The 15,024-nt window shown below is 38.7% G+C and overlaps 1 protein-coding gene across 3 annotated transcripts in view; it reads left to right on the top strand.

The window, feature by feature from the left end:
- The window catches only part of LOC110473606 (gamma-aminobutyric acid receptor subunit pi), a 46,132-nt gene extending 31,278 nt beyond the window's left edge, over positions 1–14,854 (top strand). For all 3 annotated transcript variants that reach the window (XM_021536258.4, XM_085582614.1, XM_085582615.1), the window contains 3 exons: positions 7,474–7,626; positions 8,487–8,680; positions 14,203–14,854. In XM_021536258.4, the coding sequence (XP_021391933.1) occupies positions 7,474–7,626; positions 8,487–8,680; positions 14,203–14,517 (662 nt within the window). In that variant the 3' untranslated portion in view covers positions 14,518–14,854. The remainder of the gene's footprint in view (positions 1–7,473; positions 7,627–8,486; positions 8,681–14,202) is intronic.
- Positions 14,855–15,024: the final 170 nt, after the last annotated feature.

Raw genomic sequence — 15,024 nt, 5'->3', positions numbered from 1 at the left:
GCAGTGCAAAACCCAAGTTCACGTACAGCCACAGAGCCAAATTTAAAATGCAGTCAGCAAAATTCCTGCATAAGTAACTTCAGTAAATTTAAGAAAAGGACACTGAGGATTAATCTTGTTTGTAGAACAGCATGTATCACATAATAGTAATCACATTACTGTAATCACATAATAGTAAGTCACTTTGAATGATGTTAGCTAGATTTCTGGCTAGCATTTGGTGTTGATTTTGTTTTGGTACAGAACAATTTCATTTTGGACATGGGTAATTAAATTGCTAGGACCATTTCCTACATGTCTTTAACTATAGTCCTCATTCTTTGTACACTGATAAACTCTTGGACTCCCAAACCATATTATCTACATCAGTGGGTGCTACGATTTTATTTTAGCTGTCCAGCCAACACCACCTGCATTCTCAAAGTAATAAATACTAATATGAAAAGCTTGCTTTTCTTATTGGAAAAACATAAAAGCAATGAAGAATGGTTACAGTCTAGCTTTTTGTATAAATAATCATAGAAATAAGGCTGAAATACATTTTAAAAATTAATTTAATCTATTCTTGTGTCACAAGGCAAGGTCATCTATATCTGCAGCCGACTTCCTGACAGATGTTTCTAGGAGTAAGTCAGACAAACCTCCAAAGTGTCTGCTTCACAGCCTCCCTCAATGATTTTTTTCCTGGTGTTTATTACATGCATATTTTCCTCATGTCTGATCTTGATCTCCCTTGCTGCATTTCAAACCCATTATGGGATATTGAAGACAAATGTCCTGCTCTTTTTTCAGCAGCCTTTTCACTGTATCAAGACTTATATATCTTTTCTCAGACCAACAATTTTCCTATTTTTTAATTCATGTAAGAAATTTTCTAGATATACTGTTTTTGCTATTGTTCACCCATTGAATTTTCATCTCTTTGCTGGTATGCAGCACCCAAAAATGGGTTCCCATTAGATATCCCCTGAGGATGGAAGGGTTTACTTCATGTGCTTCATGAAATCTATTCCTCTTTAAGCATTCTAGGCTGATATTTGCCTTTTTTTGCTGAAAATTATCATGCATTTTTGATTTTGTTCAGCTAGTGATTCCTCTTAGTTCTCTGACTCCCTTTTTGCCCTGTAACCACATATTTCTGATCTCTGGGAGCTGGTGATTCCCATCTGAATGCAGGACTTCATAGTTGTTGAATTCCCTTGTTTTACTTAGGTTGTAATAGTTGGTGACATAGTTTTGAACTCCAGTCCCATTCTCCAATGTGCTAACTCCACTCCTAACACACTCATGGTATGTCATCATGTTAGGGAATAGTTTTGGGCACAGGACATACCCTATGTATTCCCACTTGATAAATGCTTCTATTTTCACAGCAAGCGATAAATAAATAATCTCAATTTCCATTTTTAGTCAGAGAAAGAAGCAAAAACATAATTTAAGACTTCATGCTAATTGGCTGTTGATAGCCTTTTTCCCAGCATCTTTCCTCAAGTCTTGCACCCACTGCTCAGCCCTCCTGTCAAGTCCTTGGCAGCAGCAGGAAGGAAGAGGCTCAGCTTGCTCAGGTCCAGTCTAATGCTGAGCCTCCAGCCCAGAAAGCAGGAGAGGCATGGCAGGCAGGGCTCGGTGCACATCCCCACTTGGAAAATGTCAAGTCAACAAACTGGCATATTCAAATGGCATTATTTTGGCAGAACAGAAGGAAAGAAGAGACAGAAGCGTAAATTAAATCTCTGCTCCTTGATGCACAAAGACAAGATATTTGCTCTGTTAAAAAGGCTGCAAAAGGAGCTGGCTGCTGTTCTTGCCTGCAGTCGCTGCCAGGGTTTTGATGTTTGTCTCAAATCCTGCTTTATCCTCCTTGGGCTAGAGGCCCCTCAGCCCTTGTGTGGTTGTGCACTGCTAAAGCTCTGTGGTTCCCTGGTCACTGCCTCTTATCAGCCTCTTGGGGGGATGTCACAGCTAAGGCAGGGAGGAGTTATTCTCATTTATAATTAGTGATCTGAAATCAAAATGTATACAGACTATATATAGTTTATATAAAGTTTGTATAAGAGAGTATGTTCATCAGTCACAGTCTCTTTCTAAATAGAAGCACTCCCTTGCTTTGTCCTACAGGCTCATCTGCAATTTCCCAAGATTATTTAGTTAATAATCAAGTTTTTCTAGGTTTTTCGGTACTTTTCCTTTTGCGGTATGAGGCACTGAATAACTTCCCCTGTTCCCTTTATCAGTTCTTTTATTGTCTGTAATTTCTCTCCATTTGTTACTTTGGAGAACATATTCTTTGCCATACAGGGCTCACAAAGAATCTCAGAGCTTTTCACTAATAATCTTACCTGGTGAGTCTTCAGTCAGCCTCAACCCAAGATTCAAACAATTACCTATGCACATCTGTTATCATGTTATGTTCAATTTACTTCTCTGAGCTCATAGCATCCCTCTTTGTAAAGAAGCTTTTCCACTTGAGTTGATGTTTTCCATCATGAGTTGTTTCTGAGATACTTCTGTAATGTAGAACAGTTTAGAAAGAAAACAATTTTGGAAATTTTGAAAAAGTTACAGTAACATAAACCCATAGAAATGCAATGAATTGAAAGAATATCAAGGATATTAGGAAGCTTTTTTTTTTTTTTACCTCCTCTGCATTTCTTTTTGGCATAGACATAAATACACCTCAACACTTGGAAAACTTTTGGTGGCATAAATTTTTTTCTGCTTTTGTTTTTTATTTTTTTTTTTGTAAGGTAAGCTAAGTGGATAAATATACATATACACTACATGAAAGGGTTTGTTTCATTCTTAGAAAATCTGAATTTCAAACTTATTTTTTGTAAAGTATTTTCATGAAGTTGAAACACTTGTTGAGAAGCCCAGCCTGAACTTTCATTTCCTTTAGTTCACCTCTGAAAAGCAAGTAAGAAAAGGGGTGGCTTGTAAGATTTAAACTGTGAAGGACAGAAGAAGGTTTTTTCTTTGGGGGGGGCAAATGAGGTGTAATAGCATATTAGCAATTTATTATTGGCATCCTTAGCATTCTGCAGCAGTCAGAGGATTTCATTTCAGTTTCACAACTTATTTATCTTGTAAGTGGGGACATTCTGATTACTCATTACCTATGTTCATTGTAAACAAGCAACAGCAAAATTGCATACTGAAAACTACATTTTCAGTGTATACTTAAACCAGTAAAATCTATTTTAAGCTCTCCTGTCCTTTGCCCTTAAAAGATGCAAGATGAGAAGGAAATGATGCATCGGTAGAACTACACTGACATACTTGTGTGAGTTGTACATCACACGTTTTAGCAGACACCCAAGGGGTTAGTATAAATAATTCATGAGAGAGAAAAGGATGCTCTTTGTGCCTGGCTGCACACCTCTGTGCAGGACACCAAAGTGCTTCTTACATAAAGAGTGATGTGGAGCAGTCTTTTACTGGAGTAGAGTTCAGCAGAAAGTCCACAGGAAGTGGTTGTGGGGAAGATGGTCCCATCCCAAAACACCCAGAGGGGAAATTAAGAACTGCTGACAGTATTTATGGAGAATCAATCCTTCCTTAGTTACCTCTGCTGGGACCATTCACTGGTCAGAAATGGTGCAGAAAGATCAAAGATGCAGCATTCTGCCATCAGCTGGGAACAGATGCCACAGAAAAATAGGATAATCAGAAAATGAATGACCTAGGGTGAAAAGGAGGCTTGTTTAGGGTTTATGTGTTTCTCAAGCAGTGCAGCTGACAGAATCATCAATGGCAAGTCTATACAAAGTGTCTGATAATCAGAACTGTAAATTAGACTATAATGTTAAAAGCCAAAAGCCAAACTCCAATGGCAAGTTATAAAATGACATAAACTAGTTTTTATTGCCTTTAGAAAGATCTGACTCAGACGTAGGCCTAGGCCTGCTCAGCTACTGAGAAAAGCCTGTGCAGGTATAAATTTCATGATGCTTTAACAACAGTGGTCAGCTGGACCTTCTCCTTTTTAGGGTACTCAGCAGTAGAGAGGGTGAGAGTAGGTATGGAGCCTGTCATCTGCTGTTTGGATTTGTCCTTCATCTACAGTTTAGAGCTACTGCCTACTTCTGTACTCCTGCTCTCTCATAAATTCACTAAAGCCTGCATTACTCAGCTGAATGCTCTTCCACTGTGGGTCACCTGAGTGGAATACCTCACCTTGTGGTGTGTTTAGAGTGTATATACTGACAGTCATTTAAGTTCCGGTTCATCTGAGAAATTGTTACACAGAGTAATTCAATACTTTGATAAGTGCTAATGCTGTGCCTTTGCTGCAGTTAGGCATCTGCACAGAAATTATTTCTATCATGTTAACAAATTTAAATTAGAGCAGTCTCACACTGAGGTGTCATTCATCATGGGCCAGACACTAGAAAGCAAAAACATATTTTCATTTTAATGCAAGTATTTTGTTGTCAAGAAAGTGGCAAACTTGACAGTTTTGAGGAGTTAATTTGAGCTGTACTTGAGTTAACTTTAGTAAAGTCAGGACTAGGATTTCATGAAACTGTTTCCATTTTGTTCTGGCTGATGGCACCATGGTCTCAGATGTGCCAGTCAAAGGCAATGAGATACACAATTACTTTCTCATATGCAGCTCACGCAACAGGAGCAGCAAATCTGTTCTTTTTAAAGATGATAACTTTTGGTAGATGTGTGGTGTAGATGAAAAAAGGACTGCAATATTTCCCTATCTTCATTTTAGCCTATTGCTCATTTCTTTAGCATGATAAGTGTGCACTGAATACTTTTTCTCAAGTACTGATTCCTTCAGTTTATTACAGGAGGAGCTCTGATGATTTCTATATATAGGTTGCTTCAAAATTTCCATTATAAAAGCTCTTCTGAACCCTTTAGAGAAATGCTGACACTATTATTATCATGTCCATGATACGTCTTTGGATTCTGGCAAGAAGAAAGCCTTAAGGTTAGAGAAATGTCTCTTTTTCATTCCCCAAAAAGCCACTCAGCTATAATCGGTTACATCTCTATTTCTCTTTGTTCATATAACCTCAGAAATTTCTGTCATCAGAAAAAATAATAACACCAGAATATTCAAAGGACTTGTCTAAACTTGGAAATTGCAAACTGTGGCTTTTAAATTTGATATTTTGAACTAACTCTACGTGTATACACTTAACTTTTATGCTGAGGTAAACAGAGATACAGTTGTAGGGCAGTAACAAGGAGAGGGTGTAATTGTATGGCTGTGCTGACTGTGTCAGGGTTTTCCTTCTTAACAACGAGTTCTTCTAAGGCTGAACCTCAGGAAATCCCCAGGTGCCTGTGGCTCCTGCAGGAAGGAAGGTCAGGTCTCTTCACTCCCCTTTGCTGGGCACGTCCTTCCCTGTGGTCACACAGAAGCACAACACAATCAGCTTCTGTGGAGTATCCAGTTCTCTTTCCCTACAAGTGCTTTGTGCTGTAGCCTTTTGTTGTACAGGCTCAGAGCTTTCCCCTTTTCCCTTTGCACTGTGCTCATTTCAGAGCGTGGCTGGATGCAGACAAAGTAAGGCTGCACAGTCAGCTGGAAGTTTTTCACTCCCTGACTTCTGAGTGCTTTATTTTGGTCTCCATACACTTAAAATCAGTTTTGGTGAGCAAAATGACATCTATTGAAACAACTGTATTGATAAAAGTCACAGCCTTGGTAGACGTACACTGGTGTAATGTCCCTCTTTTCACATAAAAATGTGATAATGGTGTAAAACATGTTTGTACCTCTTGCCTCATGGAGATAATTTAACTGCAATGTTTGTGCCCTTTCTTTCAGTTGGACACTTGAGGATTTCAATATACTGAATTTACAAAGAAAAACCCTAAATACAGTGTATTTTTTACCTTTGGAAGGAGAAAGAATTACCAGAGGACTATTTAGTTAAGTAGGGAAGAGATGGTCAGTGTGGCAGAAAACTGAAAACAAGTTAATATTAGAAATTAGGCACTGATTCTTAGCAAACAGAATTATTTACCAAGAGAAATGGTGTGGGTCTAGATATCCTCAGACTAAGTCTTCATGTCTGTGTGAAAGGTGGGCTCTATTCCAACCAAAATTATTTCGTTCAAAGCAAGGGATGATTAAGGAAATTTGGTGGTTTGTGATTAGAGTCAGACTACATAATCTTGCAATTCCTTCTGTTTTAAAAATCCTGTTATTGTTCTTTTGCTGCAATATATACAGTGCTTTTAAAAATTGAAATTTAGCCATCCATTTTCTCATCTGGGAGCAATAAGACATTTCTTGGCATCCACTGCTTGCACTTCAGGCTTTAAAAAGTGCTCTTTTTTGTATCTCACAGTGCACCTGAGGGATGCAAAAATAGCCTGTCTGTGCCTATATTGCTGTTGCTGAAATGAATTCAGTGTTCTGTAGCTCTGTCCTGACTCACAGCAGGCAGCATTGGAAGCAGATATTGGTGCCAGAGGAGAGGTTTCATATTAAAATAGTGGAAGCCAAAGCTGTTGGGCTACAGAGCATTAGTCTCTCATTGATATTTCACTGGCATGCAAATGGTGTTAAAATTATTTTGTAAAAACTTAATAACACTTAATTTGTAACCTGGAGCTTCAGAACAAGAAATCTTTTCTGCCCATTTAAAAAGCAAGCTGTTGTTTTCCCGTAATGCACTGAACTGATAACAATTTCAGACTGTGTGCTTCAACATAGCCAAATTTTGCTCAGTTAGTGAGCTGGATAAGAAATTCAGGCTTTGCTTATGAGTGTGCTGTCCTCTCATGAGACACAATTCTGTATTTGACTCTGTGATCCCAAAAGTTCATCTTCTGGAAATCACTGACTTAGAAGCAAATAATTTGAGCCACATCAGTGACACTGCTCAGGGCAACACAAACACTCTAATGCACTAATACAAAGGACAAATAGATCACAAGGATGCAAAGATACTGCTTGGATTTAAGTGGAGTGTAAGAGGTAGGTTAGCAATTTCAGAGCAGGTACACTCAATCTGCATCCTGAGCAATAGTAAATGAAAAGAAAAATAAACTGGATATGTGAGATAGTTAAAGGTAAGAACTCATGGCACCTTCATGAAATGATAATCCTTACTCCTCTAGTTTGTACAGTAGCTCACTCGTTATGAATAGTGGCAGCTAAATCCATATGTGATTTCCAATTTCCTTGCCTTGTGTTACATGATGAAACATCATCTTCATGCATTGATGAATTTATTTTTTTCATTCACTAATCCTGGTTTAATTTCCAATTCAAGGTGTCTTTAATAAAATTGGATATGGTGACTGAATGTTACATATTTGATTGTTTCCTTCAGTTCAGAGTCTTCAATGTGAATTTTTCAGTGTTGCGTTTAATTTTTACAAGCTTTTTTGTTAATCTTTTTCCACATTATAGCGCACCAAAGTAATACAGATTGGTATTTCCCAGATCTTTTCATGAATTGCACCTTCACAATGTTTTTTTCCCTGCTCCTTCCACAGGACGTTACCCAAAACTCGTGTTTCACTTTGAACTCAAGAGAAACATCTTGTATTTCATATTAGAGACATATGTGCCATCAATCCTTCTGGTTGTGCTCTCCTGGGTGTCATTTTGGATAAGCCAGTCGTCAGTTCCAGCCAGAATCTGCATAGGTGAGAGGCTGATAAACCAACCCACACCAAGGGCTGGGTGGTTGAGATGCCTTCTCCATCACATGTACTTGGCATCCATGTCCTGAAGCTGCAAACACTTCTGAGTTTTATGGAATTTCTTTCTGGGTTTGCCATACTCAGTGCATCATGTAGATTCCCCTTAAAGCCTCGCTGTTCTTTAATTAAGAAAAATGCCTTTGGCAGATACAGGAAGGAGACTTATAGGCAGGGGAGGCTGCTGAAAGCAAAGTAAAAAGCTGTCATTTTGGAAGTAATTTAAACATATTCAAATACATGGCATGCACAGACAATTGTGAGGCTTTTGTGAGGTCTCACGATACATAATAATTAACACATGAATAACAAGAGAATTATAAGAGATTAAATATAATTAATTTCAAAGAAAGGGTATTCTGAAAGGGAAAGAATGCAAATCAGGTTTGATCAGTCTGCAGGTGGGATGGAAAAAATACTCCTACAGAACAGGGAATAAAGAAGGATTTCACATTTAATGAGGCCAGTGGGCAACTACCCTGAGCAAAATGATATCTGAATATTTTAAAGGGACCTCTTGCATAGATTTGCAATAATAATGTGTTAATCATAATTATACATTCTATGACACCAAAATCTCTCTCATTTTAATTTCTAGTCTTCTTAGCTTTGCTAACATTTTCTGTTACTGTTTTTACTCATTTAACTTAGGAGTCATAAGTTAATTTTAAAGTCTTCTTACTAAAACATGACCCATTAAATGCTGTGGCATCCTAGGAGTTTCAGGTCCAGGGAAAGCTCTCCTGCAGTAGAGGCCCTCAGTGCCATTTGTGTTACACTAGAACATATATTTTTCCATTCCATAGGTGTCACAACAGTCCTTACAATGACAACACTGATGATGGGAGCCAGGACTTCACTCCCAAATGCTAATTGCTTTATTAAGGCAATTGATGTGTACCTTGGTATCTGCTTCAGCTTCATCTTTGGAGCACTGTTAGAGTATGCTGTGACTCATTTCTGCACTCTGCACCAACTCAGCTCAAAGGAACTTCCAAAGGTAAATTATTTGCTGTTGTCCTACAAACTGGATTTAAATTGCATCTGCTAAGAATGAATTATCTTAGCACTAATGGTGAATGTATTTAAGGTAGTTTCTCTTTTAGAATTAGGGCAGGGAAAAAATAATAATCTTGAGAAAAAGAAAAAAAAAATATTTGTATACCTGGAGCTTTTTTGGAAGAGATGAAACAAACTGAAGCAATCTTCCTTCTCTCTTTGGATACGGGCTTTATGGCCATTTATAAAATGTTTTGGATGTCTCACAAAAATCACAGGCACTTCTTGTCTCCCCAGCAATAGTATTTACTCACAGTTCAAACATTGGGCTGAGCTTGGTGACTTGATCCTTCAGCAATATGGAAAAAAAAAAGAGTTTGTAGCATTCCATTTATGAAACCTGCACATGCATGGAACCTGAGTCAATCTCCTGGCAGATGTCTTCATGTTCTGGGTGTATCAGCTCCCTGTAGCTTTCTGCTCTCACCTTCTTTTTCAGCAGCTGCACCTGAAGTCAGACAGGGATCCATTTTCCCTTCTGAATCATTATTATAACAGTGCTTTTGTGGCTCTAAAGAGTTTCTCACAACTCTGAAATGCTGTGAAATATACTTAAAATAAAAATATATGAAAACAACATAGGTATTTTTTGAGTCTGATGGTTGCTGAAATAATGAGGACAGGTTCATGAAGAGGTTTTGTCGCATCTTCCATCTTCAGTGTATAGCAGTGCTTTCATAAGCAGAGAAAAATAAATCACTAGGAAGCTGAAAGATGATTGTCTTGCAGCTCTTAATTATGGAACTGAACCTAATATGCATGATAAAGAAAATTTTAAGCAGCTTATGAAATTTTGGATTAATAGAAAAAAGTAAAACATGGAAAATGGGAATAACAGGAAGAAAAAAAAAATGGTGGAAAGAAATTTGGTTGAGTGCTGCAGGGATAAATGTCCAGAAGAAGAAAGATTGTTAACTGTTTAAGCCAAATTAGAACAGAGCATCACAAATGCCTAAACAAAGCTACTCAATATACTCAAGAAACAGGATATTGAGCTCAAATGGAGGAGCTTCAAAAGCTTTTGAAGATCAGGCAATATGTGAGTGGGGGTGGTTATGTCTAGATAGTTCATCAATTAATATGAGATTTTGGCTGTTTGGATGAAAGATCCTATAAATGCACAAGAATATTTTAGAAGGTGTTGGGTCTAGGTGTGTGGAGAAAGACTGCAAAATGGACACAAAGCTGAGCCACCCCAGTGGGCTTTATGAGATAATGTCTATCAGGAGATTGTCTGCAAATGGGCAAACACTCATTTCAAGTGATGATTTGAGTGTAAAGCCTATAAGCAATTTTTACTGGCAAGGTAACATCAGTGACAATTCCCTGTGAGCATATCCATCTTGTGAAGTAAGTGGTTGTCATTTTGCTCATAGTGTACAGAAAAAAAAAAAAAAGCTGCTTGGAGGTTTGGGTAAGAAAGTAAAGTGTTTCAGTGCTTGGATGATTAAGCATCTTCGGTTCTGTGAAGGGCACTTATACTGCCCTTGCCTTCAGCTGCCTCTGTCACATTCCCTTTCATCTGGAGCAGGTACTCATGCTTGCAGATGGGGTGGACATGGGAACTTGCAGACTTAAAAAATGTGCATGGAAGTACGTGGAGGTACAGCTGTAAAATCAGAAAGGAAAGTTTTGTGATGAACTTAATGACCATAAAAAATAGACTTTCAGTTCAGGCTTGTTTCCTGCCTTCTGCTGGGTATCAGGAGTGAGCAAGCAAGCAAAATGCACTTCTTGCTCACACAAAGATAGGGATATAAGAGAAGGAGCAGTTGTTTGGTCCTAGATCAGCTTGCAGCTTTGTAGAATAAGGGACGTGCTTGTCATGTCCTTTTCCTACTGTAGCCAAGGGCACGCACTGCTTACTGATCAGGGTGTCATGGAGAGCACACCTGACTTGTATTTCTTATTTCTTGTTGTAAAAACAAAAACATCACAAGGGCAAAAATACCAGCTAAAATCTCTGTCGGTGTCTAGCAGGTACTTAGCAAATTATGTGTGAGTGTCGTCACTGTAAATGTGTTGTCCTCATTATCGTATTCTCTTGTGGACACAGGTTAATTGGAAATCTCACGTCCCAGTTTGTTATTCCCATATGCGAGCTGATGGAAAATTTGCACTCAGAATTATGTAAATAAATGTAGGAGGTGAAATGGAAATGTCACCTTCTCTCTTGTATAGGAATTAGTTGTACTCACTTGCTTCCCACTTTGCTCTTTGAAGAAGTTGGGCACCAGCATATCAAACCCTTCTGAAGCCCCTGAGATCTCCAGTTTAGAACATCAACTGGTGAAAAGAGCTCATCATATCCATGCTCTTGCAATGTTTCACATGATGTGAACCAGGACCCACAGAGACACCTTCAAAGCTAATGGCAAAAGCAGAGGAACCACCTGCTGCAAGGGAGGTCAGGCAGAATTCACATCAGCTCCAGAGCAACAGGCTGCTGCAAAGGAGAGGTTGCCTCTCCTGAGTTTCTTCTCTTTTGTACAAAGGGATTAATTGTACCCTCTTATAAAGCACGGAAATATTCCTTGGGTTTCCTCTGTGTTTTACCTGAACCTCCACTGTTAAGGCAGAATGGAGAACAGTTTGAAAACTGAAAATTATTTTTAAATGTGATGTTCAGCCTCTGTGGTATTTCTGTGGAAGCCTCATGCAGTGTTTATGAGCACTACATAAGCTCCAGGTGTGTAACACTGGGTTGAAATATTTTTAAACTTGAGCAGCTTTATCTAGTGAAAGTGACAACTTTCCTCAATTCTGTTGGCTCTTGAATGTCAGCAAACACTCCACTTAGTGCAAACAGCAGCCCCAGTATCAGGTGACATAGGCTTTTTGGGTGATGTACATCATATTTCCTGGATGGTACCGATTTGGTATCTAAACAGAACCCTCCTTAGTGCCAGCTGCCATTTCCTCATTGACAGCTGGCATCCAGAAAAAAACCTAGTATGACATTTAAAACTGGAGCCACAGCTGAACACTCACAACACAATTTCTTTTTTTGATATAATGTAAACCGGCTCAGTCTTTCATCATGCTCAGTTCTTCATAACAGTCTGGACAAAGTCCCTAGATAAACCCACTCTATAAGACTGCAGTTTTTTATAAATTAGCAGGTATGGTTCTCTTCTAGACTAGGTCTCTCCTTTCCAGGCTATGTGATACAGCACTTTTGCTGTAAACTCCCCTCTGTTGTATAAGAGCCCTGCCTTGTTGCACTGCAGATAGAATCCTGTACATATGCACTGCTTACGGTATTTTCTGCTTAAGTAAGAACTGCCCCTTGGGGAGCTGAAAGGAGTCAAGAACAGCCTCATAACACATCAGCCTCCTGGGAATCGCTCACACACAGTTGTGAGAAAGGAGAAGTGGCACGTACACAATGTCCTTTCATGCTCTGAAGTAAAACTGATTCTGAGCAACTGATAGCCAGCCCTACCTGAGAGAAAAATAGATTCTTAAACTGAGCAATGCCCCAAATCCTGATGGTTTTGAAGTACAGATGTCACAATGGAAAATGAAAGCAGGGGAAAAAAGTCAGGACTCTTCTGTCAGGTTCCTTTATTTTATTAACTTTGGAAGTGCTGAGTACATTCATTAGGCTGTTGCTCCGATGCCTCATTTCAAGTGCCAGGCACTGCTGACAAAGACTCCTCTGCCATTGCCAGCACTCAGGGGACTCAGCTGCCTGAACTTTTTGAAGCAGGAGAGAGAGATATTTATAAGAGAGTCAGGCCTCAAGTAAAAATTTGTGGTGTGAATTTTAGTACTACCCTGGGGATTATTTAAGGTTTAGACTGGAGTTTTATGGATTGATCCTCTTAATGCTTTATAAGCAGATTTTTGTCCCAGTCTTTTGCATCCTCCACCTTCCGGCCAGGTGGAGGATGACCAAGGCTTTTTTGTCAGTGTATTTTTAGGATGATACGTTGTGTTGAGCTATGTTTCTTTCTCAAATAAAATATCCGTTTTATTGTTTTTTCTTTTTTTAACTGGAAGTGGAAAGCTATATTAATCCCTTTTCTACTGCCATTTGTTCTGCTTCACTGATTCACAGCAATTTGAGGACGTTGTCCAGACTCCACTTTAATTTTCAAGGGTGTCAGTAATTTTAGATGAAGAAGACAGGACTTGTGCTGTACACATGCACCCTGGGCAGAAGAGCAATTCTGTACCAGCATGGAGACATTTAGGTGGCTTAATTGGCTTTCTTTAACTTTAATAGCTGGGATATATTTAAATGAGCTTTTTGTCTGGCTGCACATGGGGATGTACATCTTAACCTTTCAAAAGTTTGTCCTTGTGTAAACTGTTCTCATGATGCAAATGGAAAAAAGCAAGTTGATCAGAAGAAAGAGATTCTGCATTCTATACTTCACAAATATTATTTTTAGACTTGTCTTACATTTATGCCACCTACTGATTTGGGAGGTAATAAAGCTATCAGAAGAAAATAAAAATTATATGTATGCCTACCTGAGTTAAAATGACCCCTCCTCAAAGTATAGGTAATAAGGCTTAGTTTAGATACAAAATTGGAACCAGTCTTTGTAGCTTGTTTCTGCTGGTGTCTCTGCAATATCCCAAGTCAAACTGAATAGCCCAGAAATTCCAAGGAAATTTTAGAGCTGAAGCTGCAGCTGATGTCTAATCCTGTGTCCTCTGAGTCAGTAACAGAAAACCCAGTGACTTCAAAGGGTGAAAATTTCATACATGGACTATATGGCTCTGAGCCATTTCTAATCAGTGAAACAAAACCCACCAGAAGGCTTACACAACATTCTCCAAAGACCTGTCTTCATGCAGTCAAGCCCATAAAAGTATTCTTAGCCCTAGCATAACTTTGAACTTAAAGCATGTGTTTCAGGGCTCGACAGAAGGTATCACAAGCTATTTAGTATTAAGTCATCTGTGGGTGGAGCTTGTCCCTCTTTATTTTTAAAGTCACTTGATTTTTATCACAGAGCATCAGAATGAAGTAGCCAGTTGCACACAAGGAGAGTGTCTTGTATCCTGGGGTGCTTGATTTGGGGTGCAGCCAGCTCACTTGGCTGGTCTGGCAGCTCCCCCACTCCCTCCATCTCCAGCTGGGGCTTTGCCTTCACATCTGGGCACTAACCTTTGCTGCTATTTGCCCTGAGCAGAAAACAGTTTACTGTTGTGCCTTTCAGGGATTTGCTGCTATCTTAAGTTCCTTGCCCATATTTGAACAAAGCCAGATTTGCTTGACTGTGTTTCAGAACTTTTTGCTGTACGGTGTTGCTTAAGTCAATGTTTTTCCCATAAATGGAGGCTTTGGAAGCTGAAAGGAACTGCCTGGTGTGTGCAAGTGCTTGTCCTTGAAGGCAAGGAGTGAGGCATAGGAGGAGTTATAAGAAAAATCCCATTTGCTGCAGCTCTAACGTAAGCAGGTGATGAAACATGCACTTAAGTACCTGCTGCTTTGTTCCCTATCAGATTATTGATGATGATGATGATGAAGAAGAGAAGAACGGAGTCCTGGCAGCAGTGACAAAAAATTGCAGTGCCCCTGACAATACGGACAAGACTGACTCAAACAAAAGCAAAACAACCAGCACTGACAGAAAAAGGGAGAGAAGTCAACACAGTGTGTGTAGTTCGGCAATGTCAGTAATGAAAAGACTTTTCTGTATCTTTGACTGCTTCCATGTTAAAAATCCTTACCACATAGACAACTATGCCAGATTCTCTTTCCCTTTATCATTCATCATAATTAATGTACTTTATTGGGTGTATTATTTGTATTTCTAAATATTTTATTTTGTAATATTAGTTTAAAATTTAGAAAGTGGACATGGGATGGGAAGCTGTGGAAAAATGGAGAAATTACATTTGGATAAAGGGATATAAAAGGATATGTCACCTTTTCCAGTGTGTCTGAAAATTTTGTTAACTCACTTTTCTGCATTTAATTGTCTGTCATCCAAAACTGGCTTCATATTAGCATGCATGTCCCAAACTACTTATCAAAGGCCAGTAAGTCCTTTTTCTAATATTTAATGCTCAAGTTTGTAAAATAAGTGTTATGTTACACTTGTTTCTCAACTCCATTGAATAAATGTAAAAATAAAATGAAATGTTACTTTCCTTTTCTGCATTCTGTACTCAGTTCCTTCTAGTTTTGCCAATAATGCATACATTTTCCAGATTATATAAGAAAATGTTTAATTGCAGATCAAAGTGGTTTTGCTATGTAGCAAGAAATAGTTTTGAAGACATGAGCTACCAACAGAAACAAATAATCTATTCATCTTTGTA

The sequence above is a fragment of the Lonchura striata genome, chromosome 6 (genome assembly GCF_050655825.1).
Source record: "Lonchura striata isolate lonStrDom1 chromosome 6, ASM5065582v1, whole genome shotgun sequence".
Classification (NCBI taxonomy): domain Eukaryota; kingdom Metazoa; phylum Chordata; class Aves; order Passeriformes; family Estrildidae; genus Lonchura; species Lonchura striata.
The sequence above is the reverse complement of the archived record's forward strand: the minus strand, read 5'-3'. Positions and strand labels throughout refer to the sequence as shown.